The sequence below is a fragment of the Bolinopsis microptera genome, chromosome 8 (assembly GCF_026151205.1).
Source record: "Bolinopsis microptera isolate Bmic1 chromosome 8, MBARI_Bmic_1.0, whole genome shotgun sequence".
NCBI classification, from domain to species: domain Eukaryota; kingdom Metazoa; phylum Ctenophora; class Tentaculata; order Lobata; family Bolinopsidae; genus Bolinopsis; species Bolinopsis microptera.
In genome coordinates, this window is record NC_087079.1 from 16,790,602 (window position 1) to 16,814,732 (window position 24,131).

The following is a 24,131-nucleotide window of genomic DNA, read 5'->3' on the forward strand; positions in this document are numbered from 1 at the left end:
TGTGTGTCTGAACTATCAAGGGTGAACATAGTTTATCAATACTATATTCAATGTTATGGCCTCGTAAATGATTAAAACGCCAACCTCTGATTTCTGGTAAACTTAAAATAATCAAAAACATAAAAATATTGAAAGTTATATAATCCACTCTGTGAGCGTAGAAATATTTGAAGCAGAAAGAAGATAACAATGAGAAGAACTAGAGTTAACGGCTTGCTTCCCAGTTCCAATACTCAGGGATCATTAATATGTCAGCACCTTTTCGTCGATTCTTACCTGATTACTCGATCGACCACCCAAATGGTTCATTTGGAATAAAATATGCGAAATGACATATTCTTCCATTTCCAAGACTAAGATTAAAATATTCGCACATGACACGAATATGAATCTCATAAAATTTAAAATATTTCATCGCAATCATCAACTAATACTCTTATTAGTCCACAGTTTGAATGTTCTGTCATAGCTAGCGGTGACAATGTACTTCTTGTCCCAACTACAGTCCACGCACATGACCTTGTTGTCGTGTCCGGTCAGACTCTTCAGTGGCATCCACCCTTTGTGTGACCACACCTGGAATGTTAGTTAGTGATTAACTAGAAATTAGTTAGTGATTAGTCAGTAATTAGTTAGTGATTAATTATGAATTAGTTAGTGATTAATTATAAATTAGTTATAAATTAGCTAAAAGATTAAATTACGAAGTAATGTTCTGTATACAAGCAATCACACACAATATCATTGTATACAACTATTGACATTTTAATTAATACAGGTTATACCCAGTGAGCATTAAGCAAGGGCTTCCCCTGGCTCCAGCAGTTTTAAAGTATATCAATAATAATTATAACATAGTACAGTAATATATATATATATATATATAGTGAAACATCAAAGAAAACCTTAAAAAACCGCCAACTAACGCCCGGAACAAACCTTGGCAGTAGAATCGTAGCTAGCAGTCAACAACATACTATTATTAGGTGTGCCAGCGAACTTGCAGTAAGTAACCATATTATTATGAGCCGGAATACTGTAAATACTCTTGTGCTGCCTCAGATCCCAGATTTTACAGCTGTTATCCTCAGAACCAGTCCCCAGATGATAACCGTCTGGAGCGAAATCACAACTCAGAACTGATTTCAGGTGTCCCTCAAGGAAGAGGACTGCCCGGCCCGTCCTGAGGTCCCAGACCCGGCAGTAGGAGTCCAGTCCTCCGGTCGCTAGGAGGGACCCGTCTCGGTGGAATGAGATACTGTACACTGGGTGAGAACGAATTTTTATATCTTAAAAAAAAACAGTTAAAATTCGATTTTTATGGTTAGCTTCAAGGTTATGGTAAGGGTTTGGGCTGGGGTTACGGTTAGTTATGTAAAACCGTTTTCTTCGACTGCAAACCGTAAAAACTCAAGACACGTGATAATTTTTGGGCGAGTGAAATAATATGAGCCGATATAAGATAATAAAAATGTAAATACAGTTTCCTCGATATAAGGCGCCCCAATTTACCGCAACCCCTAATTTACCGCGGATGTTTCCTTTCCCCCAAATCCAATCTCCGCGGTAAATCGGGGTTTTACTGTATTACTTTTATTGGTTGGAAACTTTAAACAGAATTTAAAAATAACTGTTGATGTTAAACCAACAGTTGTCTTACCTGGCCCACTGTGCCCTTCTTGATGGAGGATTTCAGTTGATGATTCCAGGTCCCAGAATCTCCAGGAGTGGTCGTAACACGCCGTTCCCAGAAACCTTCCTGACAAACAGATTTTGGAATTATTGGATGCGATGTTCTGTAATCAATGGCTTGGTGCATTATCTGCTGATAACATTGGCACACTCAAACTGTTTAATAATTTTACAAGGAGAACCTCATAAAACATTACACAAATTCAACTAACTGAACAGTAAAATAAGTAAGTTTAGACAGTACCTGAAGGATGATAGTTAAGTCTGGCGACCCTGCAGCCGTGACCAGGGAGATTAGCCACAGGTCGAGTTGAGGACATGGACCACAAGTTGACAACGCCATCTGAGTCGCACGAGGACAGACACGCTACGTTGTCAGCTAGACCAGCCTGGAAATTAAGTGTAAATGTCACGTGGGGTAAATGTCACGTGCGGTAAATGTCATGTGTAGTGGGATATGTTAATTCATAGGAAGGGATTTCGATCAGTTTTATCTACTTTAAAATATAGAATTCCATTAATAGACGGCGTATGAAAATGTAAATTAATCCAACCTGAGGACTAAAAGTCACAGCTCCAATTCTACCATTATGTCCTGTAAGTGTTGCGACAGGATTGCAGCTAGGTAGCCTCCACAGTTTCACTAAACCAGACCAAGATCCCGTTGCTAGGTAACCAGAACAGGGTGAAATGTTACAGTAACTGAAAATAAAGGGGTATTATCAACACATTTTTACTGCTTGACTAGTAATTGTGTTACATTCCTGCACGAGAATGTTTCTTCAATGATTGTAGAATTAAGTCAGATTATCCTTAAATGTCTGCTTTTGAAACTTTCACTATTCAAATATTTCAATGTGAAGACAATAAGCCAGCTAATCTTGAAACATTTACTCATGTATATTCAACAATCAGCGAACCCACTCGAGCTTACGCTTGTTCGCTCGAGTGGGTAACACAATGGTTGAGACCAAATGCAAGATTAAGATAAGCACTAAACTTAAAGAATAGCCTGAATAATGCAGCACTAGCCCCTGCAGACTCTAGATTTAGACCCAGTAAACCCGGTTTTGCTTTACTCATGGTTTCTACAGGTCTAGCGTGACACAATAGTGATCCAGGCATCGTTTCATGCACGTCATTAATGTGATGGTATTATCGGTATATCCGACCCCAATACAATCGCACTGTAATTTCTCTGTCTCCAAAAGAAGTTTAATAGCGTTTATGCCATCTCATTCCCGACACCCTTTTGTTCAGCTAATCGAGGTTTGACCACCGGGTTCGTCCTTTTGTTTGCCATGTTCTCGAGATTGGAAAAGTTAATTGTCGGACTGAATATATTCACAAGCTTTTCCTGTGGTATCGTGGATGTAGCCTGTCTGGTGGGATTTAAGAAATAATAATAATAGTGTCATTGTAGTCAGGTGTAGTCAGGTGTGTTTATAAAGTGTTTATAATGATGTGCTGACTGTGCCGCTTTCTCTTTTCAATTGATTGTTTTTCTCGTGTTTCAAACAAAGACTTGTGATATGTGACGGATGTTTGAGGGTGTATAATGTGAGAATGAAGAAGAGGATTCACAGTTAGAACAAGTAGGAACCAATATTCTTTCATTTCATTTTCTGTGCACTTGCACATTTTTCCATTACTTTAGTTTTTTTTGGTGAGAAGCATGATGTCTTATAATACGGGACCGGATTATGAAATCTTTATATAATAGATTTTGCTATTTGTTAAGATTGGGAAATCGTGGCGGTTTCGTTAAATATCGACGGCAAGTGTCAGGCCAGGCAACGTAATAATTTGCATAATTTGTAAATTTCGTAGATTCCTCTACAGGGTCATCGAATAGTTCGACCGCCCTTGTTTTACAGTACACTACATTGTAGATGCTCTGAAGGAGTATCCTAAGATTTTTGATCTTTTGGCACAGGCACCCCTCCTCATTTAACTCTCAATCAAGTTTCCTATCATTCGGCTGAGTCGACCGAGGAGATCGCATAGATCCAATGAATCCTTAGCTACTCCCTAGACTGAGTGAAACTGGGATTCGAACCCTGAACCTTCTGTACAGAAGGCGGAAGCTCTAACCACTAGGCCACTCAGCCACGTTTGGCTGCTGGCAAGAGCTTTTTACCAAAAAGTTACATTGGTTCCATGTGGAGTCTTTTCATTTCAAGAAATTTGACACACTTAGCCAGAGTAACAAGGTGTAGCATAATATTGGCGTTATCGCTCATGTAATTGTAAGCATGTTAAACTCGCATGAATATTAATATCTTTCTGTTAACTTGTAGCTAACATATTATAGCCTTCGTTTAACTTCCAATCTGCGATCATTTTGCCCCGATTTTGGTACATATTTTGGTACTTGACAATCACAACACCCCGACCCAAACATCTTATAAAAGGGGCCGGGAATCTTGAAGGTAAGGTTGCAGATCATGATTCTCTAAAAAAGGAAAATGGTATAGAGGTACGGATAATTGGAGGGGTGCGTTAACGCAATTTTCAACCGCCATTTCCCAAAAATATAGACAACCATAGCATATATTGGCCTGAATGCATCTTCTGTTCTCAAAGTTGAAAAGAAAAAACCACTTATTCTTCGAATGACGGTTATAGAATTAGACATAATTCACAATTTAAAACAAAAGATGGTCGCGGTGAATAAAATTTTGAAAGCCTGATAAGAAAATCATGACCCTCTAAATTGTATAAGTGGTTTCTTGACGTCACAATACATGCAACCGTTAGTATTGGAGTAATAGCCTAGCTGGCAATTTATATTGTTGAAGACCAATCATATCATCACGTCGGGGATTTGAGTGTAATCTCCTATGTTTTCGGACGCCTTTAGTTTATACTGGCTTTAAAGAATAGGTAGGTCATCATGCATATAGGGCCTGTCGTGATATCATGGATCGCTTAGGTTCCACCAGGATCTGGTAGTCCTCATAATTCTGCGGCCTCTATGTATCGCCATCTCGTACAACTCTTTAAGAATCTTAGGGATTTGGCATGTGAAAATTTGCAGTCTTCCAGACATTGATTGGGTTAACGAGGTGTCGTACGTCACCTCAAGATCGGGTGACAGGGGGCTGACCAGGCCAGAACCCAATTGATTGGGTCTGAAGTCACGTGACTATGAGCCTGAAGTCACGTGACTATGACGTCACCAGACCTTGTTCTCCATTTCCCGCTCATTGGACCAGGTGAGCAAGACACATTGGAAATTCTTACTTCCATAAGATTCGGAATTTTTTTAAACGCCGAAGTATATCGGAATTTTATAAAATTTAATCACACTTATCAACCTTTGAACGGTTAATCGAACACAATGATTTTCAAGCTTGTCAACCCTGAAAATTACATTTTAACTACATACAAAGTTGTCTAACCAATTTTAAGTTTTGATCATTTATATCTACTATGTAAATAAAACACTTTCTATAATTACTCACGTTCAAATTGCATGACCAATGACTAAAGATGTTAAATTAACTTCGATATTAGGCAAACAATTATCCATAAAAACATTTTCTATGTCTTCCTAACTAGAATTGTAATCGTTTTGTAGACGGAAACATTCGGGAATTGAAAATGTTAACATGATCTAACACCAGAAAAGAACCTTTACATTGAAGAGTTTTACATTTTTCTCTTCCAAGTAGTTCATTATACCACTTGCTATTCCCCGTCCTGAACGTTCAAAAATTACGAATTAGCCATATTATATCAATCAAATGAATCCGGCTGCAAAGAGCAAAGTTGCCATTTCTATTTTGTTTGTACTCAAATCTGTTAAACGGACAAAAACAACATGAGCCCCCCTCCTCCCTTGTACATTATAACAATGTGGGTGTGTACAGTGTAGTGTATTTTGTACTTCACAGACAGTCGATTGTCTACATTAAACTACCTTACACCCCGACATACTTCACATCATTATTCCTATTTAATATTTATAACCGCTGCATACCAAGTATTTCATGTTCATTTCATGTATTCGTAACATTATTACGAATTTTGACATAAATATAATATTGTAACTACATTGAACAGTTATTCTTGCCTGAAAAGAGCAGTTCCCCGTCCTTTTAACAGATTCATCATAACAATATTACGACGCATAAATAAATTTACTGTCCGGAAATTACTTAAATATAGAATGGGAGTGAGTATTACAAACCTCAGGTCAGTTAACGAGTAATAAAAGTTTCCAAGGACCGTGAATCAGTAGAATAGAATAAGCATCAGTAGAATAAGCATTTTTGTCATTGGTCATGCAACTTGAACGTGAGTAATTATAGAAAGTGTTTTATTTACATAGTAGATATAAATGATCAAAACTCAAAATTGGTTAGAAAACTTTGCATGTAGTTAAAATGTTATTTTCAGCGTTGACAAGCTTGAAAATCATTGTGTTCGATTAACCGTTCAAAGGTTGATAAGTGTGATTAAATTTTATAAAATTCCGATATACTTCGGCGTTTAAAAAAATTCCGAATCTTATGGAAGTAAGAATTTCCAATGTGTCTTATCGAAAGTGAGTGAAAGAAACACTTGTGGCAATTTTATTTACTGATACTCTTATTTGTAAAGCTATCCTCGATACATATGCAGTTACAAAGTGAGATAACTGTTTCAACAGGGGTCGAATTCACAAAAATAACGTAAACCATTGATTTAAAGCTACCGCCGCTCCTGTCTCTTGATTGCTGATGATGATCAGGAACACATGACGTATCATCACGACGATTATTGGTCACTCGAAATCGACCCGTTAGGAATGCAATGTAGGTCTGATGGTTGTTTCTGCGTATTTGTTAGGTACCTGTTACTAATTAATCAACAGGATCATAATGTTGATTGTATCGATAAAACATGGATTTTAAGGCATAAAGAAGCATTGTTGAGTCCTGAAACCAAGTTTAATCGATTTCTCGTGCAATTTTGGGGGGGGGGGGGGGGGGGGGGGGGGGGGTGTAACCCAAAAAAACCCAAAAAAACCCAATCCCAGTATGACCTTTTTCAGGGTAGGAGTTGGGTTTTTTTGGGTTTTTTACAAATTTTTCATTTAAAGGAAATAAAATCATGTAGGCACCTAGCAAAACAATTATCAGTACAACATCACTGTTGTGGTTCATCACTACAACATTACAATAGATATAATCGCTTAAATATCACCCAAAAGCAGTATTTTATTCACTGATGTGCTCAGAAGAAGTTGGCCATCCAGATATGATATCAGCCATATGTAATGCTCACTTCGATGGCCATGGCAAATTGAGTTAGTAGGGACGCAACTCACTGATGACCTCCACCCTGACCGCAACCGGTACGAGAGGAATAAAGCCTTTCTTCTCACCTTCACGATCTCTGTTTCCGTTTTCCTGATCATCCGCTTAACGAGAAACCATGCTCTATCTCCAACTGAAAGAATCTTGCAGTTACCATCATGATCAGCTGCATGATCACATGTGATATTAAGTGATATCTTCGCTTGTTTATGGCCCTGGAGTCGCTAAAATCTTGACTCGGATGGCATTCGATCTCGCCCTCCATTGAGGTTAACCTCAACAGCCGTATCATGATGCAGAGCATCACCATACACAGTTACTATTTTCGCCCATTCCTCTGATGAGTCAATATCCTCCACTTCCTCTTCTTCATCATCTGTTTCCGCTTCGTCACTCTCTGCTCCGTCAGAAGATGGTTGGAAAGCCTCTCCTTCAAAGTTACAGTGTTCTTGAAGGAGTTCTCTACCCATTGAGACTCCCTTCTTTATAGCTTGTAACAATCTTGGGATTGAAGTATCTTTACCTCTAAATAGTTTCTCTGCTTTCGGATGCGGTATAACAAGCTTGTTGCGAGAGTGGGCAACTGTTACAGGGATCAAACTTTTGCAGAGTGCATCAAGCTCGAGGGAACGGTTTGATTTGCCCATGCCAACCAACATATCCTTAGAACACAGATTAGTTCTAATGCCTGCATGGAGGCCTATGCGCAGGAAAGCACAAAGTTTGCTCGCAGGCATCGGATGTAAACAGCCAGGGCATAAAGTGTTGATAACTGTTGTCAGCTGTTGCATTGAGAATGTACAGCATCAGACCCTCGACTGTAATAATCGCATCATCAAAATTTTTACAAGTAGGCAGGTGGTCTTTCAATGGTTGTGTGAAGCTTAGGTGGCCCAAGGCGTCACCGCTGGATAGAAGCTGGGTGGAAGCCCTGGTCTGATGTGAGGCTCCCAGAACTTTGAAAAGGGGTATCCTGCTGGTGCCCTCTTCCAGACACTCATCGGACAGCATGATGAAAGCCACTACCTCCGCGTGGTGAAGACTGGATACTGGACAGGGGGTCCAGGCTAAAGGCAGGACGGTCGACGGGAGACATTGAGCCCCGGAAGTTCAAAAATTTGATCTATTGACTCCTTAACTCTTGGTCTACAAGAGGCTTTGAGACTCGTAAATCTTTACTGTGGATTGCACAGTAACTAAAAAGGTGTTGGCTGTTACCCTGTTCAACCTAGTCTACTATGACGCAGCTAGACTGGACCACACTCTGGTAGTCAGGATACGGCTCCCTATGCCCGGGGTACCGGGTAACGAGGTAGTCAGGGGAAGGGTTAGTCCCCGCTAAAGTGTGGCTCTGTTCTCACTCTAACCTCCTTATGCTTTGGGATAAAATCGGACAGTCCCACACTTGAGCAGGTGACGATTGGGTAAGGATTACAACTGATGCTGTTGGGTAGAAAAAGGAAGTGTCACATTTGTCTTGTATGTTCGTGCAATTACATGCTCAAGATATCCAAGATATTATGGTGAGAGTAAAAGATGGCTATTGTTCAAGCGGATGCCCTTAACCTTTTAGTGGCGCAAGAGTTAAGAACACAATCCACTGCCAATGTGCAGGGGACTGCACAGGATTGTGAGCCAACTGAAAAGTCAAGATGAAGTTTATCAACAGCTTAAGGGTTAAAGCCCCTTATTTTTCTAGTGGAAGTGGTTGCCGGGGTAATTACGCTGCTATTACAGAAGCTGATGACTCGGTCTCCACAACACGACAACCTATTTCAACAGAAAGTCAAACAAGAAAACATCAACAAAATATGAACAACAATTGTATTGTATCATGTAAAAGGACTGCTAAGGTTAGCACATTTAACATAAGAACAGCCAGAGAACAGCACAAACGCATCAAACTTGCAGAACTATGTTCTCGAAGCAAGCTGCACATCCTTGGCCTGCAAGAACATGTAGTGCATTCTGAGCCTACCAGGATAGAAAAGATGAACAAAGGGAATCATCTAGTGACCTCATCTGCGTGGAGAAACGCAGCTGGCGCTTCTAATGGGAGAGTAGGAGTCATCTTGACGAGGACAGCATATGAGGCTATTTAAGTCTTATAAAATCTTACAGCGCAAGGATCCTCACCATGTCTTTCAATGGAAGGCGCAGGCTCACTGTCATCACATGCTACAGTCATACAGAAGCCTCATCTGATGAGGAGGCAGAAAATCTCTTTTGTCTAAAACCAAGCATCTTACTGTTAATTTAGTAGAAGAGGAGCCACACACAATAACTTCTAAGGACGGACATGCCTTAGAGGAAGTTGAGGATTTTTTCTACCTAGGAGCCTGGACAAGTACAACGGAGCACGACTTTAGGGTACGCAAGGCCAAGGCATGGGCTGCCTACCACAAAATGAAGGCTATATGGAGGTCCAATTTGCGCCGAGATTTAAAGATCCGTCTGTTTCAAGGCTACAGTTGAATCAATCTTCCTGTATGGAACGGAAACGTGGACAATGACAGAATCTTTGAAAAGAATAGACGGATGTTACAGTAGAATGTTTTGGATGGCCCTAAACGTGGACTGCATTTTCACACTTTCTGCATTCATATGGATTATATCTCGATGAACTAGACATCCTCTTTGCTATCATGATAACATAATTTTATTATAAACACACTTATATACTATGTAAAATTGTAAACTATCTATTAAGTTAAGACATGAGAACAACACGTAGGTAAGACTCAGTGGGAAATAATTCACATTCAATACAACAAATGAAATGGCTAGAATTTTGATTAAATTTTGTTTAAAAAACCCAAAAAAACCCAAAAAAACCCAATCCCAGTATTACCTTTTCTTGGGTAGGAGTTGGGTTTTTTTGGGTTACACCCCCCCCCCCCCCCCCCCCCCCCCCCCCCCCCCAATTTTAGGTCAGGAATGGTCATCAAAATAAATTTATAACAATGTCGATATTTTGGTAAATTTCTAGCTTTCTGCCAGAAAATAAATTTTCGGTTTCTATAGGGGTTAATTAGGTATAAACTACAGTACAGCTGTACTTACACCCACATTCACAAGCATGCAAGCTCACCTGGTCCAATGAGCGGGAAATGGAGAACAAGGTCTGGACTTCAGGCTCATAATCACGTGACCTCAGACCCAATCAATTGGGTTCTGGCCTGGTCAGCCCCCTGTCACCCGATCTTGAGGTGACGTACGACACCTCGTTAACCCAATCAATGTCTGGAAGGCTGCAAATTTTCACATGCCAAATCTCTAAGATTCTTAAAGAGTTGTACGAGATGACGATACATAGAGGCCGCAGAATTATGAGGACTACCAGATCCTGGTGGAACCTAAGCGATCCATGATATCACGACAGGCCCTATCATGCATATTGCGTAACGTGGTCATACGTGTAATTGGACATAATAAATCATGCACATTTTAAAGGGCATATTTATTTTCACTTCAAATCTTTGGACTGTCCGCTCAGATAAATTTCGAATGATTTTTAACGTGTCACGTTACAGAAATCTATCACATTATCAGCTCCATCGTTCATTTCAGGGTATAATGTATAGATTGTTACTAACATGTGGGTTGGTTCTGCAGCTAGGAGACTCTCAAACTACTGTTTACCAACTACTCAAAAAGGGAAAAATTAATAAAATTAAGACATTTGTTCAGGTTAGTTCAAAATATCCAGATTTAATTAATTAATTAATTGGCAATTTGGTAATCTAGCTAGGCACACTTGGGGCACAGTTGGGGCACAAAATTGTATTTCCTTGGGCACACTTGGGGCAAAAAGTTACTTGGGGCACACTTGGGGCACACTTGGGGCAGATACAGTTGGGGACCAGCTGGGGCACGCTTGGGGTAAAAATGACTAAGGTAAACAATCTTCTGGTGTAATAATAAGTAACAATGTATACGTAATTTTTAACTTAATTAAAATTAACCTAATTCCTGAATACCAATACATTAAACAACTTTAGGACCGGGGGGCAGTGTTAGGCCTAGAAGGTCGAACAACAGGACTTGAATGAAGGATACATGGGTCGATGGTAACCACTATTTGGTTACTGTCGGACTCATCTGTGAGAAGAGCCTTTAATAGCGAAATCCCTAAGCTTATGAGAAGAGTATTATCCTGAATAGTTGAATGTATAATTTTATTAATGTATTGGTTGTATTGGTATTCAGGAATGAGGTTAATTTTAATTAAGTTAAAAATTACGTATACATTGTTACATATTATTACACCAGAAGATTGTTTACCTTAGTCATTTTTGCCCCAAGTGTGCCCCAGCTGGTCCCAAACTGTATCTGCCCCAAGTAACTTTGTGCCCCAAGTGTGCCCCAGGAAATACAATTTTGTGCCCCAAGTGTGCCTAGCTAGATTACCAAATTGCCAATTAATTAATAATAAAAGTCATTTAAAACCATATCATCTCATCTTTAGTATAAAACAATTAATTTTGATTGTTCTATCTAACATACTGTTTAATTGAACTCATTAGTGTTCGTTTCAGGATCTCAGTGAGACACTGTCTGATATCCACGAGAAAAACACCTCTTACAAATTGTTGAAAGGAAGCTACGCTCAAGTAAAAGTGAGTGCAGCCCCATTCGAGGATGCACACTGGGATAATATCATATCTGGTATGAGCAAGCATGTAGACAGTGTCACCCAGAAGAGAAAGGACAATCTCTTGGACATAGTGACCAAAGTGGGCGCCCATGCCACCAAAAAAGAAGATGGCAAAAGAAACATAACTACCTACTTGCAGTGGTACCATGAACCCGGTCATCCGATCGAAGTTTTTGTTCCGGTCGTCAAAACCAACTTGAACGGAACACAAAACGACGTGGATTGGACCGATGATGCCTTTGCTTCAGTTACGGAACTCCAGGACTCGGCTGACAGATATTTTATCGGAACTACCCATGCAGTGCTGAGATTCTCACCGGAACAAACCTGGCCCAGAAAGCACGACATGTACGACAGTAGACTGCAGCCGTGGTTCCTTGATGCTGCAAGTTCTAAACACGATATCGCACTGATGATCGATAGAAGCGGTTCAGTATACGGAATAACGCTTGATTCAATAATGAAATTCGCAAAACATCTCATCAAACTCATTCCATCAAACTACCGTTTTAACGTTTTTCTCTTCAACAACAAGTTTACAGAACTGAAGAGCTGCTTTGGGAAGGGACCATTGCAAGCGGACGAGACCGTCAAAAGTGCTTTCATCGCCGGAATGAAGGATTTCGAGGCGGCAAATAGGAGCGATTTAAATGTGGCGCTGCAAAATGTTAAGGAACATTTCTTTAACTCGACGTTCGAAACAGAAGGTGAGCAGAACAAGCGGATGGCCATCCTGTTTACGGATGGAATGATGGAGTTTGATGTAGAGGAGCTGAAAGAAAGGGTGAAGGACATGTCCCTGAAGCTTCTGGTGCTGGACTTTGCAAGTCCCGTATCCCCGGGGCCTAATAAGGGTCTGCAGAAGATGACGTGTGAGGCAGGAGGACACTACGTTTTTGTAAAAAACATTGGAGACTGGTTCGCTGTGGTCGATATGTTCTTTGACACCGTCGCCGCTCGCTCAGTGACTGATATATCTGCCGTGGAAGGACAGGTTAGATGGTCCCAACCTACTGTCACATATTATAACGCCAGAGAAACAAGGAAGAGCATCATTCTGACCTCTCCTGTTTTTAAGAAAAATGAAACAACCAATTTACACTTACTCCAAGGCGTACTTGGAACAGATATTTTGTTGGATGATTTCACGTCCAACTTTGATTTAGACGCAGGGAGCCTGGCGTACGGGATTATTTCTTTGCGAAATGGGAAAGTCATAAACCACCCTAGGCTATTGTCCTCTGAAATTGTTCCCACGTTAGCTCAAGTCGAAGTTGAAGAGATGTCGGAAGTGCTCTACCCCATGCAATACCTCACTGACTCCCCGATCACTAAGATAGGACCTAAAATCATAGAACGGATAATCGACGGAACAATCGATCAGGTGAAGTATCAACTAGTTATTCCAGCAAACGATGCTGTTAAAGTTACGATGGACACTAAAAATCTAGAAGGCCAAGGGAGGCTCGGAAATCTTAACAACGATAATTTGTTCATTAGACCTTTCACAGATGAACAAACCATGAACAAGGACGCTGTAATACAGTGCGTCAGAGATCTCGGATCATGCGCTGATCCCAGGTTGCTTTCCTTAGCTCAAGATCTCATCATCACCAAATCAGTATTCAACAAATGGGAAGGAAACGACGAATCAGCCCACAAACTTGGTAACTTTCTAATAACCAGTAACGGTTTATTATGGAGTACGGTTAACATAACAGACTATAGGAGGGGTATAGCCAAGAACATTGCTGATTATTTGGAGTTTAGCGCAGATCCCGATAAGTTTACAGCAGAAACTCTTTTGGTGACAAGACCGTACGGAAAACCAATACATCTCTCAAGAAGTATAACTACAGATGAAACTGGAGGATCCGAGGTGGATCAACTGGTACTGGCTGTTTTGGGAGCGCGGATTGATAATACCATTATTTCCGCCAAAATTAAGCAATTGATCGATGGTTTGAGCCTGGATGAAAACTGGACCACATATCTTCTGGACCATAAAGGATATGTTCTCTACTCACAAAACGAAACGGCTGAATCCATATTTTTCGGAGAGGTGAACAGTGCAGTGTTTGGAATACTGGTAAAGGAAGAATACTACAGTAACAGGACCTTCTATGATAGGATCTGTACTCAGATCGGAGAGAAATCTGCAGGGCATAAGATTTCTCTGTTCGTGATGGACTTTGCTACAAAAGCTTTTTCTTTAATATTATCTGTAATCATTAATTCTCTAATGATGGTCGGTCGAGGGCTGGCCTTCATTATGCCTGAAGCCAAAATTGTGAAAAACTGCCGTCGACAAATCTTTGCCTACGAAAGAAACTTTGCTGTGTCAGACTTCCACCAGGACAAGTACTCGTGTGAGAGGACGAACGAGACTGCCTGCACCGGACAATACGCAGTGCTACCAGTCCAGACACAAACACACTCATGGTCTTCATCAGAGAAGACGACTCCACCTGTAAATGTCCGCTACCATTTCCCAGAATAGGCTGGAAAGTGGAAGGGTTAGAGTATTGTGAGTTGCAGGACTCTTCCGTGGCGACCTCCCTCAACAAGGACCTCATCTACGATGAGAAGCATCACCAGGAGGACTTGATGGAGAAAGTTTGTAGTGACCTTGAAGAGGAGGTAGAGGAGCAGTAGATTCATAGTAACCAGTAGTAACCACTATAGTAACCAGTAGTAACCACTATAGTAACCAGTAGTAACCACTGTAGTGACCTTGAAGAGGAGGTAGAGGAGCAGTAGATTTGTGGTTTTACATTTTATAACAGTTTAAAACATGATTTTACTACTTCCACTTCATAGAGTAGAAGCAAGGAAGTTTACAAAGGTGTCTAGTGTGAGCCATAACAGATACGTAGCTTTCTCAAGATCAAACATTGAGTGAAATGACCAGGACCCTCCACCGTGCCAGTAATAATATCAGAGCGGTTGGGTCGAGTTGGCTGAGAAAATTGTTTCCATTGCTATGGAGAGGAGGGCTTACTGCTTATCCTACGTTATGATATGTATAATGGATGCGATCCGAGTTGCAATTTAAGATGTTTTTGTGGTTTTGAGTTGACATTTTCAGTTGAAAAGTAAAATTTTAGAGTGAACATTATTATCTCTCTAGATAATTGGTATATCCAACAAATCTCAATTTTATCTTAATACATTCTCTATCAGTCTTGTCATGGAATTGTCTTATCATTGAGAATACTCTAAAACTACATCCTGTAAACGAGAGCGCGTCAGGGGACTCAATGAATTGTGATTGATTATCTTTATGAATGAAACTTTAACCAAAGATTTATAATTACACTCTTCACTGTATAGCACATCGATCAAGAAAATACACTGAATAGTTTCGGCGTGTGTCTGCTTTCATATTGTATTTGTCTCTTTCTCTCTCTCGAGTCTCAGCAGTTCTACAGGATTGAACCACGTCATCTTAATGAACCACGTCTAAAGTTAAACTACACTGTCTAAATCATACTGCGGTGTGAGCCACCAGGAGACTCACTGATTTGGTCCCGTAATCTAAATGCCGCCAAAGCGCCAATTAGGGACCATTTGTCCAAGGTTAAACCAGTCTCGATTCAGGTGCATTCTCATTCTAAGTAGGCGATCTAAAATCTACACTGCAGTGTCAGTGTCAAAGCTGCTTTCTTGTGGAGACTCTGAATATTTTGTACACAATTTAAATAGATTCATAGGTACATGGAGAAAGAGTCTTTGAGACTATTGCAGTATCGTTTAGTAGATAATTGTTAGGTAAGTTCTGTTGAGATATGAACAGAGCACAAATTTGCGAATATTTCAACGATTCGTAACTATTTCAAAGACGAGTTTCGGTGAACTCCTGTGTGCATAAAATCATCTCAACTTCGATCAAACCCCAAATTTAGCAATCTTTGTAATTATATCGATATAATTGTATGTCGTGATTAAGCTTAACTGCTAAATATAGCTTGGGAAGAGCAATCTTTGTATTTTCTATCCGGCAAACCTTGTATGATAAAGATTATAATATCCTGGATGTTGACTTTCTGACAGGCCTGGAACTTGCGCGCGCGCACGTGTCACCCAAATTACCACCCGCCGACCACCTGTATAACATACCTTTGTGCGGGATTAAACTGATAATAGCGGTCAATTAAGCCGGTAATTAGCCAAAGATCTATGACAACGGACCTGGAGCGGTAGCTGGCTTGGAAGTACTACCCAGTCCATGTGCCTAATAGTATCAATTATCAAGTGAGCTGCCATCTTGTGGCCTGCACCAACCCTCGCTTAGCGTATCATTGACGCCATTTCGTGGGTACATTTGCTGGTGGGTTATTCTTCTTCTTAGCCAGCACAATTCAGGCTGCTTACCTTGTAATATTCTCTATTATAATATGCTGTGCCGGCTATTCACTTGCTTAATTGTGTTATAGGTCACAAAATATAACGTGAACAAGGGTATTATATCGGTGACGTGGGTATAAACTCTGTTCAAAGTATGATATAATACGTGACACCCAGGGGTACATTAGGATTCGATTGTCATCCTTGACCATTGTTCACCAGTTTCCTAACAAAGCTCCAAGCTGGGCACGTGTGGTATTTTAAAGGCACGTGACCACATTTCACGACTCACGTGACCACATTTCACGACTCACGTGTTAGCAAACTATTACAAAGGGGAAAGATGGCAACTTGTCTTTTATGTGGTCCTGAGTTTTGGTATTTTATGCGATTTAGGGGGTTTACAAAACCCGTTTATGTTTATACAGCTACTTTTACATATGTTGCATATGTTAACTCTGTAGCTAATGAGGGATACGACTAAACCTCAACCGTTTTTCCTTTTGTCCGAACGTTTAACATAAACACACCCTCTTTTTCTCCGTTCCTACTAACTCATTTCCCTTCTTCAACATAAACACACCCTCTTTTTCTCCGTTCCTACTAACTCATTTCCCTTAACACACCCTCTTTTTCTCCGTTCCTACTAACTCATTTCCCTTAACACACCCTCTTTTTCTCCGTTCCTACTAACTCATTTCCCTTAACACACCCTCTTTTTCTCCGTTCCTACTAACTCATTTCCCTTAACACACCCTCTTTTTCTCCGTTCCTACTAACTCATTTCCCTTAACACACCCTCTTTTTCTCCGTTCCTACTAACTCATTTCCCTTAACACACCCTCTTTTTCTCCGTTCCTACTAACTCATTTCCCTTAACACACCCTCTTTTTCTCCGTTCCTACTAACTCATTTCCCTTAACACACCCTCTTTTTCTCCGTTCCTACTAACTCATTTCCCTTAACACACCCTCTTTTTCTCCGTTCCTACTAACTCATTTCCCTTAACACACCCTCTTTTTCTCCGTTCCTACTAACTCATTTCCCTTAACACACCCTCTTTTTCTCCGTTCCTACTAACTCATTTCCCTTAACACACCCTCTTTTTCTCCGTTCCTACTAACTCATTTCCCTTAACACACCCTCTTTTTCTCCGTTCCTACTAACTCATTTCCCTTAACACACCCTCTTTTTCTCCGTTCCTACTAACTCATTTCCCTTAACACACCCTCTTTTTCTCCGTTCCTACTAACTCATTTCCCTTAACACACCCTCTTTTTCTCCGTTCCTACTAACTCATTTCCCTTAACACACCCTCTTTTTCTCCGTTCCTACTAACTCATTTCCCTTAACACACCCTCTTTTTCTCCGTTCCTACTAACTCATTTCCCTTAACACACCCTCTTTTTCTCCGTTCCTACTAACTCATTTCCCTTCTTCAACATAAACACACCCTCTTTTTCTCCGTTCCTACTAACTCATTTCCCTTAACACACCCTCTTTTTCTCCGTTCCTACTAACTCATTTCCCTTAACACACCCTCTTTTTCTCCGTTCCTACTAACTCATTTCCCTTAACACACCCTCTTTTTCTCCGTTCCTACTAACTCGTTTCCCTTAACACACCCTCTTTTTCTCCGTTCCTACTAACTCATTTCCCTAAACACACCCTCTTTTTCTCCGTTCCTACTAACTCATTTCCCTTAACACACCCTCTTTTTCTCCGTTCCTACTAACTCATTTCCCTTAACACACCCTCTTTTTCTCCGTTCCTACTAACTCATTTCCCTTAACACACCCTCTTTTTCTCCGTTCCTACTAACTCATTTCCCTTAACACACCCTCTTTTTCTCCGTTCCTACTAACTCATTTCCCTTAACACACCCTCTTTTTCTCCGTTCCTACTAACTCATTTCCCTTAACACACCCTCTTTTTCTCCGTTCCTACTAACTCATTTCCCTTAACACACCCTCTTTTTCTCCGTTCCTACTAACTCATTTCCCTTAACACACCCTCTTTTTCTCCGTTCCTACTAACTCATTTCCCTTAACACACCCTCTTTTTCTCCGTTCCTACTAACTCATTTCCCTTAACACACCCTCTTTTTCTCCGTTCCTACTAACTCATTTCCCATGTTTAGTCTGACGATCGACTATTTTCATGCTCATAAGATGATGATGATGCAGTTTCTCTCTCTGTTTGGTTGGATGATGTTCACATATCATTTTCACGGGTCTTTTGCTAACAAGGATTTCCAAAATAACGTCAACGAATTTGTTAAGGTAAGACCTTGTGGTACACATATAATAGTTATAATTTACTATTACTAATAGCTATCTGTAATACTGGTGCAATTTTCAGCATTTCACTTTATCCACTTCCCATTATTTCATTTTACATTATTCCCCAATAATACGTTAATCAACTAATTTTCAGAGCATCAACTGTACGTTGCAGATGTTCCACGAGAACGCGACCGCTTTCTCCACGCTGGACAAGAGCTACTCAGAGATACAGAAAACTGTCAGCCTGTTTGAGGACACCCACTGGAGAAACATTCTCTACCAAATCAGTAACCGAACTAACAATATAACAAAAGCACGACGACGGAGCTTACTGCAAAGGGCAGAGGTCTTGGAAAACAAAATATCGCAGTATGTGAAAAGCACAGCCGAGCCGAGTTATAACGACAGCGACTTTCGGAGGAAGGGTAAGGAAGGTTTCACGACTCCCTACCAGTGGTACTATCCATACCACCGGTCAAGTGACGTTTTCCTACCCATTGTCAAAACAACCGACAACGCCACCAACAACGATATCTTCTGGACAGAGAACCTGGTGGATATCAACCTCCCTCCCTCCAACGGCTACTTTATAGGTACCGTTAACAGTGTGCTGCGCTTCTACCCGGGCACCGTGTGGCCCCAGCAGTATGACATGTACGATGTTAGACATCAGTCTTGGTTTCTACAAGCGGCTAGTTCTAAACATGATATTGCCTTAGTGATTGATAGGAGTGGGTCTCTGTATGGGAGACCTCTGAAGACTATAAAGGGGATTGCTAGGTTGATAATTAAACTCATACCTGCTAACCACAGGTTCAATGTTTTCCTCTTCAATAACGAAACAGTTCCTCTTAAAGAGTGTTATGGGATGGAGCCTCTACCGGCTAACGCCTCAGTAAAAAGCGCCATGTTGGTGGAGCTAGACCGGATTGAAGCTACACAACCGGGGTTGTTCAATGACGCTCTGCTAAAATTGGAGAAGTCTTTCTTTGCAAAATCAGACAGGGACAAAACCTGTAAGAAAATGATCATCCTCTTCACCGATGGCAAGATAGACTTCGACCTCAAAAAAGTGCAAGAAACACTGAAACGTTTAAAGCTGAGTCTACTAGTGTTGAATTTTTCCAGCCCCAGCTCGTTTGGCCCGAACCAGAATCTCCGGGAGATGACATGTCAGGTTGGGGGACGCTTCGTGTTTGTTAACAGGATAGGGGACTATTTCAAGGCGGCAGACATGTTCTTTGATACGGTGTGCTCTCGTTCTGTCGGGAACATTGAGGCTGTTTCACCTCGGTGGTCAAATCCTATCGTGACATTTTACAACAAAAAGAGCATGATAGTTTCTTATCCTCTGTTCAACAAGACGGGAACAGCAAATATCTTGCAGGGTGTACTGGGAACAGAGATTTTGTTGGATGAGTTCGTTTCAGACTTCAGTCTTGAGGCTGGTGGTCTGGCCTATGGGATAATTTCTTTGCCAAACGGTAAAGTTATCAACCATCCTAGACTGATTTCATCTGATATAGTGCCTACGTTAGCTCAAGCCAGTGTTGAATCTGGTGAAATTCTGTATCCCTCCGAGATTATGGAGAGTTCCCCGATAACAAAAATACAATTTCCTGTGATAGAAGAGACTATAGACGGTACAATCGGTCAGTTGAAGTTTCAACTTGTCGTGCCTGAGAATGATGCCTACAATGTATCAATAAATAAGATTAAAAAAGAGATCGAAACTGCGGACGAAATTATTTACGACAACTATGGGGAAACGTTGTTTATACGACCCATAGAGAAAACGCTACACCCATTTAACTTCAAAGAGGAGCGAGTGTCCATGTTTGCCTTTGAAGCGTGCGGAGAAGGATGGCTTAAAACGGAAACACTCCGGAGAAATTGTCCCGACCACCAGAAGTACGTTCTCCCCATAGTCCGAGACGTGGTCGTGGCTAGAACTACGGTCAACTCGTGGAAGAAACTTGAAGACGCCAACAAACAAACATTCACCAGGGGAAACTTTCTACTTTCCAGAAACGGAGTACTGTGGAGCAATCTGTCTTACTACAGGAACGCGGTTCCTAACAAGGTTCCCGAGTACTTGGAGTTCAGTGCAGACCCTAAAAAGTTCCCAACTGGTACTCTGTTAGTGACTCGACCCATCAAGAACAGTATGCACCTTAGTAAGAGTGTAAACATCAATTACAAGGAGGGATACACTGTAGCCAGGGGAGATAAACAAAGTAACCAGAGTAACCAAAGTAACCGGATAGTTGTATCAGTTATGGGTGTCGCACTTAAGTACCCTCGATTTTCAGCGGTTATAGATAAACTGCAGGAAGAGTTTAGCCTGGATAATGAAAACTATCAGTTGTATTTACTGGACCACAAGGGTTACATAGTGCACTCTTCCCTGTCAAATGAGGTGGCGTTCTTTGGGGATGTTAACAGTGCCTTGTTTGATATCCTCGTTAAACACGGCTACTTTATTAAGAAGACTTTTAAAGATTGTCTATGTACAAAGGAAGTTGAGTTTAAATCAGAGGGTCAGAGACTATCTTTGTTCATTGTACAGCTAATAGCGAAATTTATCTCTTCCGCTGTGGCTGTTGCCGTGAGTTCTCTTTCTTTGATAAGAGAAGCCTTTTCATTCATAATGCCTGAGACCAAAATGGTAGAACAATGCTGCCGGACCATTTACGCTTACGAGCGGAACTTCACAGTCAGCAATTACAGGGGGGATGAGTATAACTTTTGTCCGAGAGACAAAGAAACTCACTGTACGGAGAGGTACGCCATACAACATGTTCCGAACACTAACTTACTCCTTGTTCTGACCATTAAAAGAGACAATCCGAACTGTAATTGCAGGCAGGTTCCCCAGTCAAGACTAGGTCCTGTGGTGAGGGTCTCCGATTGTCATGATGATTTAAAGGGTTCTGAGGGGTCGCTTAATGAGGATTTGTGTTACGATGACGTCACACTTGGTGATGATGACGTCACACTTGGTGGTCTGTCTGATGATGAAACTTGTGATGGAATAACCCCCAAACCCACTTTCTAATGTACTATTTTTCAGTTGAACATGTTATTATAAGTTCTATTGATTTTATTTTTAATCATTTATTACGTTAAGGGATATGTTTGTTTGTTCGGAAGCTAAATTAGAAATTGGTGAGGACTGCTTGAACAATACATAAACTGTTGATAATCTATAAGTATTTTACCGAAAGAGCTCGATTTAACCAAAGGTTGTTTTCGGTAAAATATTGAAAACTCTATTCAATTTTAATTGATTTAAAAACAGTCGAACCATGTCGCTGCGTGAAAATCTATTTAAAAACCCAAATATATCTTTTGTACCTGAGAGGGCGGGTATCACCAATCTGGGAACATTCGTTGTTGAGAGTGTGGACAAACTTGTGGATGTCCTGTTTTTCGGAGTGTTTGACGGTGGCGGGTTTTCCTTGCCACTCCCGAGCTAGCTGGAGCCGTTTCTTGGAACGTGGTATTGAATATTCTGCGGGGGATGTAGTGGGTGAGTGGGGGGGGGGGGGGGGGGGGGAATGGGGATGTAGTGGGTGAGTATAGGTTGGAAAATCACCGTCCGAACTTGATTTGGGTTCTATATAATGGAGCTTACCCTTAATTATTTTTCAAACGTCAAGAATCCACAAATTGAAAAGGATGAAAACGTAATACATACGTGTAAAATATAATAAATTCTAATAAAGTTATAAGGTGCATCAAACTACAACATAACTTTAAGCTACTGAAGACTTATAGTATAAGGTAAGTTAAAGTAAGTATTACTAATTAGTAATTACTTAAGTTAAAGAGTACCAACCAGCAATGAAGAATCTGGCTCGTTTGAGTGACCCAGTCCCCTCGTGGTACCAAACCTCTGGTTTCTCCTCCCCGTCATCTCCATCTTCTTGCATCTCTTGTTCAGCCACTAGATCTTTGTGAGTTGTTACTCCTGACAACTTGCCTGGTGGGGGAGGAGGGTTATAATTTAAATTGCTCTTTTAATTTTACTGAACCTTTCATAGGTTCATTTAATGAAAATAAACATCAAAAATTATCAGCTTTCATTTAACCTGGCTCCTTGATAGTTTGTGATGAAAAATAAAACCGGATGTTAATGTAATTTAATTAATTATGTTAATTACCGGCTGCGACAAGTAATTGTTTAAGTCGTTCTCTCCTCTCGTATGGGCCTTCTCCAAACAAACAAATTGGTTCCTCCATCTCCCTCAACATTGCTTTCACCTGCACAACGCAAAGTGAGTTTTCAAAATATAAACTTATTTTGAGCCTTGACGTTAGTCAACTTTGACAGTAATTGGACCAGATTAACAAGATCTGTTGAAATTAGGTTTAAAATATCTAGAAATTGAGTAGATGAAGGGCTGTTTACCCGTATGTCCTCAGTAGGTACAGCAATGTTCCTAGCAGCTTTCTTCTTAGCTAGTTCCTCCCACAACTCGGCTTGGTGCTCGTCTACCAGGGTTTGTACCCCCGACATGTCTGAAAGGGAATGTAAATGCTGAAAAAGTAAATCATTTGATCACGTCATGCACATTGTACACAGCATTATATAATTTATGGCAATTTTGACAGAAAAACTTAATACTCACATTTTACAGCACTCAGAAAGGAAGCAATAAAAACTTACCCTCCTCCCCAGAATCATCACTCTCGGTATCACTTTTCTCCGTAGAGAACTCTACCATCGGCTCCCCTTCCTCAGCAGCTGGTTTTGGAGCTGGAGCATCGAGGACTGTTTTGCTTTCCTCCAACGACCCAAAGTGTATCCTGTCCTTCTTGAAGTTGAGCTTAGTGACTCGTTCGTCATCGTCCGAATCTGACATGGCTACTGGCAAAACATTCGGTAAGATTTAACATGATCAGCAGAAACATGGGTATAAATCGTCTAATAACAATGTTTTATCTCAGAAATTGAGCATCTTTAGTATGATCATGATTGGATTTTGATGTTCGCATTAAGACAAATGATGGTCATATAAAAGTAACTTCAATAAATTAAGAAAGACGGTAGTAAAACATGGCTAATTTCACGATCACAGAAAAAAGAGCATAAAATAGCAAAATTTCAGATTAGAGCCATTACTTGAAGCACGAGCGGTGCACGAAGCGACTGACGGCAGCACTTGCTAAGAAAGCGTTTCATAACGAAACTACTTGTTTGCCTACACCTCTAAATCTCCTCGAACGGCACAAGATTACCGTTACCGAGACGGGCTTTCGGCCGAATCTAGCCGTTTGGGCGAGAGAACGTCCTTTTCGGTGCGAAAACTGAAGGCCACAGCGTCTACATCTAGAGAGAAAGATCGCGTTCTGACACCAGACGAGCTCACGTCTTGCTTTCCACAGGCATTGTAACTCTGTGACTCCAGCTCCTCCACTAACGTGTGTTCCTGCCCCAGCTCCAGGACTCCAGCTCCTCCACTAACGTGTGTTCCTGCCCCAGCTCCAGGACCCTAACTCCTCCACTAACGTGTGTTCCTGCCCCAGCTCCAGGACCCTAACTCTTCCACTAACGTGTGTTCCTGCCCCAGCTCCAGGACTCTAACTCCTCCACTAACGTGTGTTCCTGCCCCAGCTCCAGGACTCTAACTCCTCCACTAACGTGTGTTCCTGTCCCAGCTCCAGGACTCCAGCTCCTCCACTAACGTGTGTTCCTGCCCCAACTCCAGGACCCTAACTCCTCCACTAACGTGTGTTCCTGTCCCAGCTCCAGGACCCTAACTCCTCCACTAACGTGTGTTCCTGCCCCAGCTCCAGGACCCTAACTCCTCCACTAACGTGTGTTCCTGCCCCAGCTCC

General features: G+C 41.1%; 3 protein-coding genes across 3 annotated transcripts; 2 read left to right on the forward strand and 1 right to left on the reverse strand.

The window, feature by feature from the left end:
• Window positions 1–87: 87 nt before the first annotated feature.
• On the reverse strand, window positions 88–23,156 carry LOC134819380 (U4/U6 small nuclear ribonucleoprotein Prp4-like). Its single transcript, XM_063829317.1, has 10 exons — window positions 22,960–23,156; window positions 22,702–22,811; window positions 22,454–22,553; window positions 22,129–22,272; window positions 21,645–21,801; window positions 2,247–2,394; window positions 1,937–2,081; window positions 1,661–1,759; window positions 940–1,265; window positions 88–576 (listed from the first exon to the last, which is right to left on the reverse strand). The coding sequence occupies exons 1-10, from the start codon at window positions 23,153–23,155 to the stop codon at window positions 424–426; spliced, it is 1,578 nt and encodes a 525-aa protein (XP_063685387.1). The 5' UTR covers window position 23,156; the 3' UTR covers window positions 88–423.
• LOC134819376 (uncharacterized) lies at window positions 3,120–14,412 on the forward strand. Its single transcript, XM_063829308.1, has 3 exons — window positions 3,120–3,287; window positions 10,569–10,688; window positions 11,537–14,412. Exons 2-3 carry the CDS (start codon window positions 10,575–10,577, stop codon window positions 14,153–14,155), a joined length of 2,733 nt encoding a protein of 910 aa, XP_063685378.1. The 5' UTR covers window positions 3,120–3,287; window positions 10,569–10,574; the 3' UTR covers window positions 14,156–14,412.
• On the forward strand, window positions 18,147–21,528 carry LOC134819375 (voltage-dependent calcium channel subunit alpha-2/delta-1-like). The gene is made up of 2 exons (XM_063829307.1): window positions 18,147–18,284; window positions 18,439–21,528. The coding sequence occupies exons 1-2, from the start codon at window positions 18,174–18,176 to the stop codon at window positions 21,343–21,345; spliced, it is 3,018 nt and encodes a 1,005-aa protein (XP_063685377.1). The 5' UTR covers window positions 18,147–18,173; the 3' UTR covers window positions 21,346–21,528.
• Window positions 23,157–24,131: the final 975 nt, after the last annotated feature.

Excerpts from the sequence above, each read along its gene's own strand:
- LOC134819376 (XM_063829308.1), top strand. The coding sequence starts at position 10,575 with ATGTATAGATTGTTACTAACATGTGGGTTGGTTCTGCAGCTAGGAGAC. Across the intron at positions 10,689-11,536 it reads AAATTAAGACATTTGTTCAG|GATCTCAGTGAGACACTGTC; the intron begins GTTAGTTCAAAA and ends TGTTCGTTTCAG.
- LOC134819375 (XM_063829307.1), top strand. The coding sequence starts at position 18,174 with ATGATGATGATGCAGTTTCTCTCTCTGTTTGGTTGGATGATGTTCACA. Across the intron at positions 18,285-18,438 it reads ACGTCAACGAATTTGTTAAG|AGCATCAACTGTACGTTGCA; the intron begins GTAAGACCTTGT and ends ACTAATTTTCAG.
- LOC134819380 (XM_063829317.1), bottom strand. The coding sequence starts at position 23,155 with ATGTCAGATTCGGACGATGACGAACGAGTCACTAAGCTCAACTTCAAG. Across the intron at positions 21,802-22,128 it reads AGCCAGATTCTTCATTGCTG|AATATTCAATACCACGTTCC; the intron begins GTTGGTACTCTT and ends CATCCCCCGCAG. Across the intron at positions 1,760-1,936 it reads ACTTAACTATCATCCTTCAG|GAAGGTTTCTGGGAACGGCG; the intron begins GTACTGTCTAAA and ends TCTGTTTGTCAG.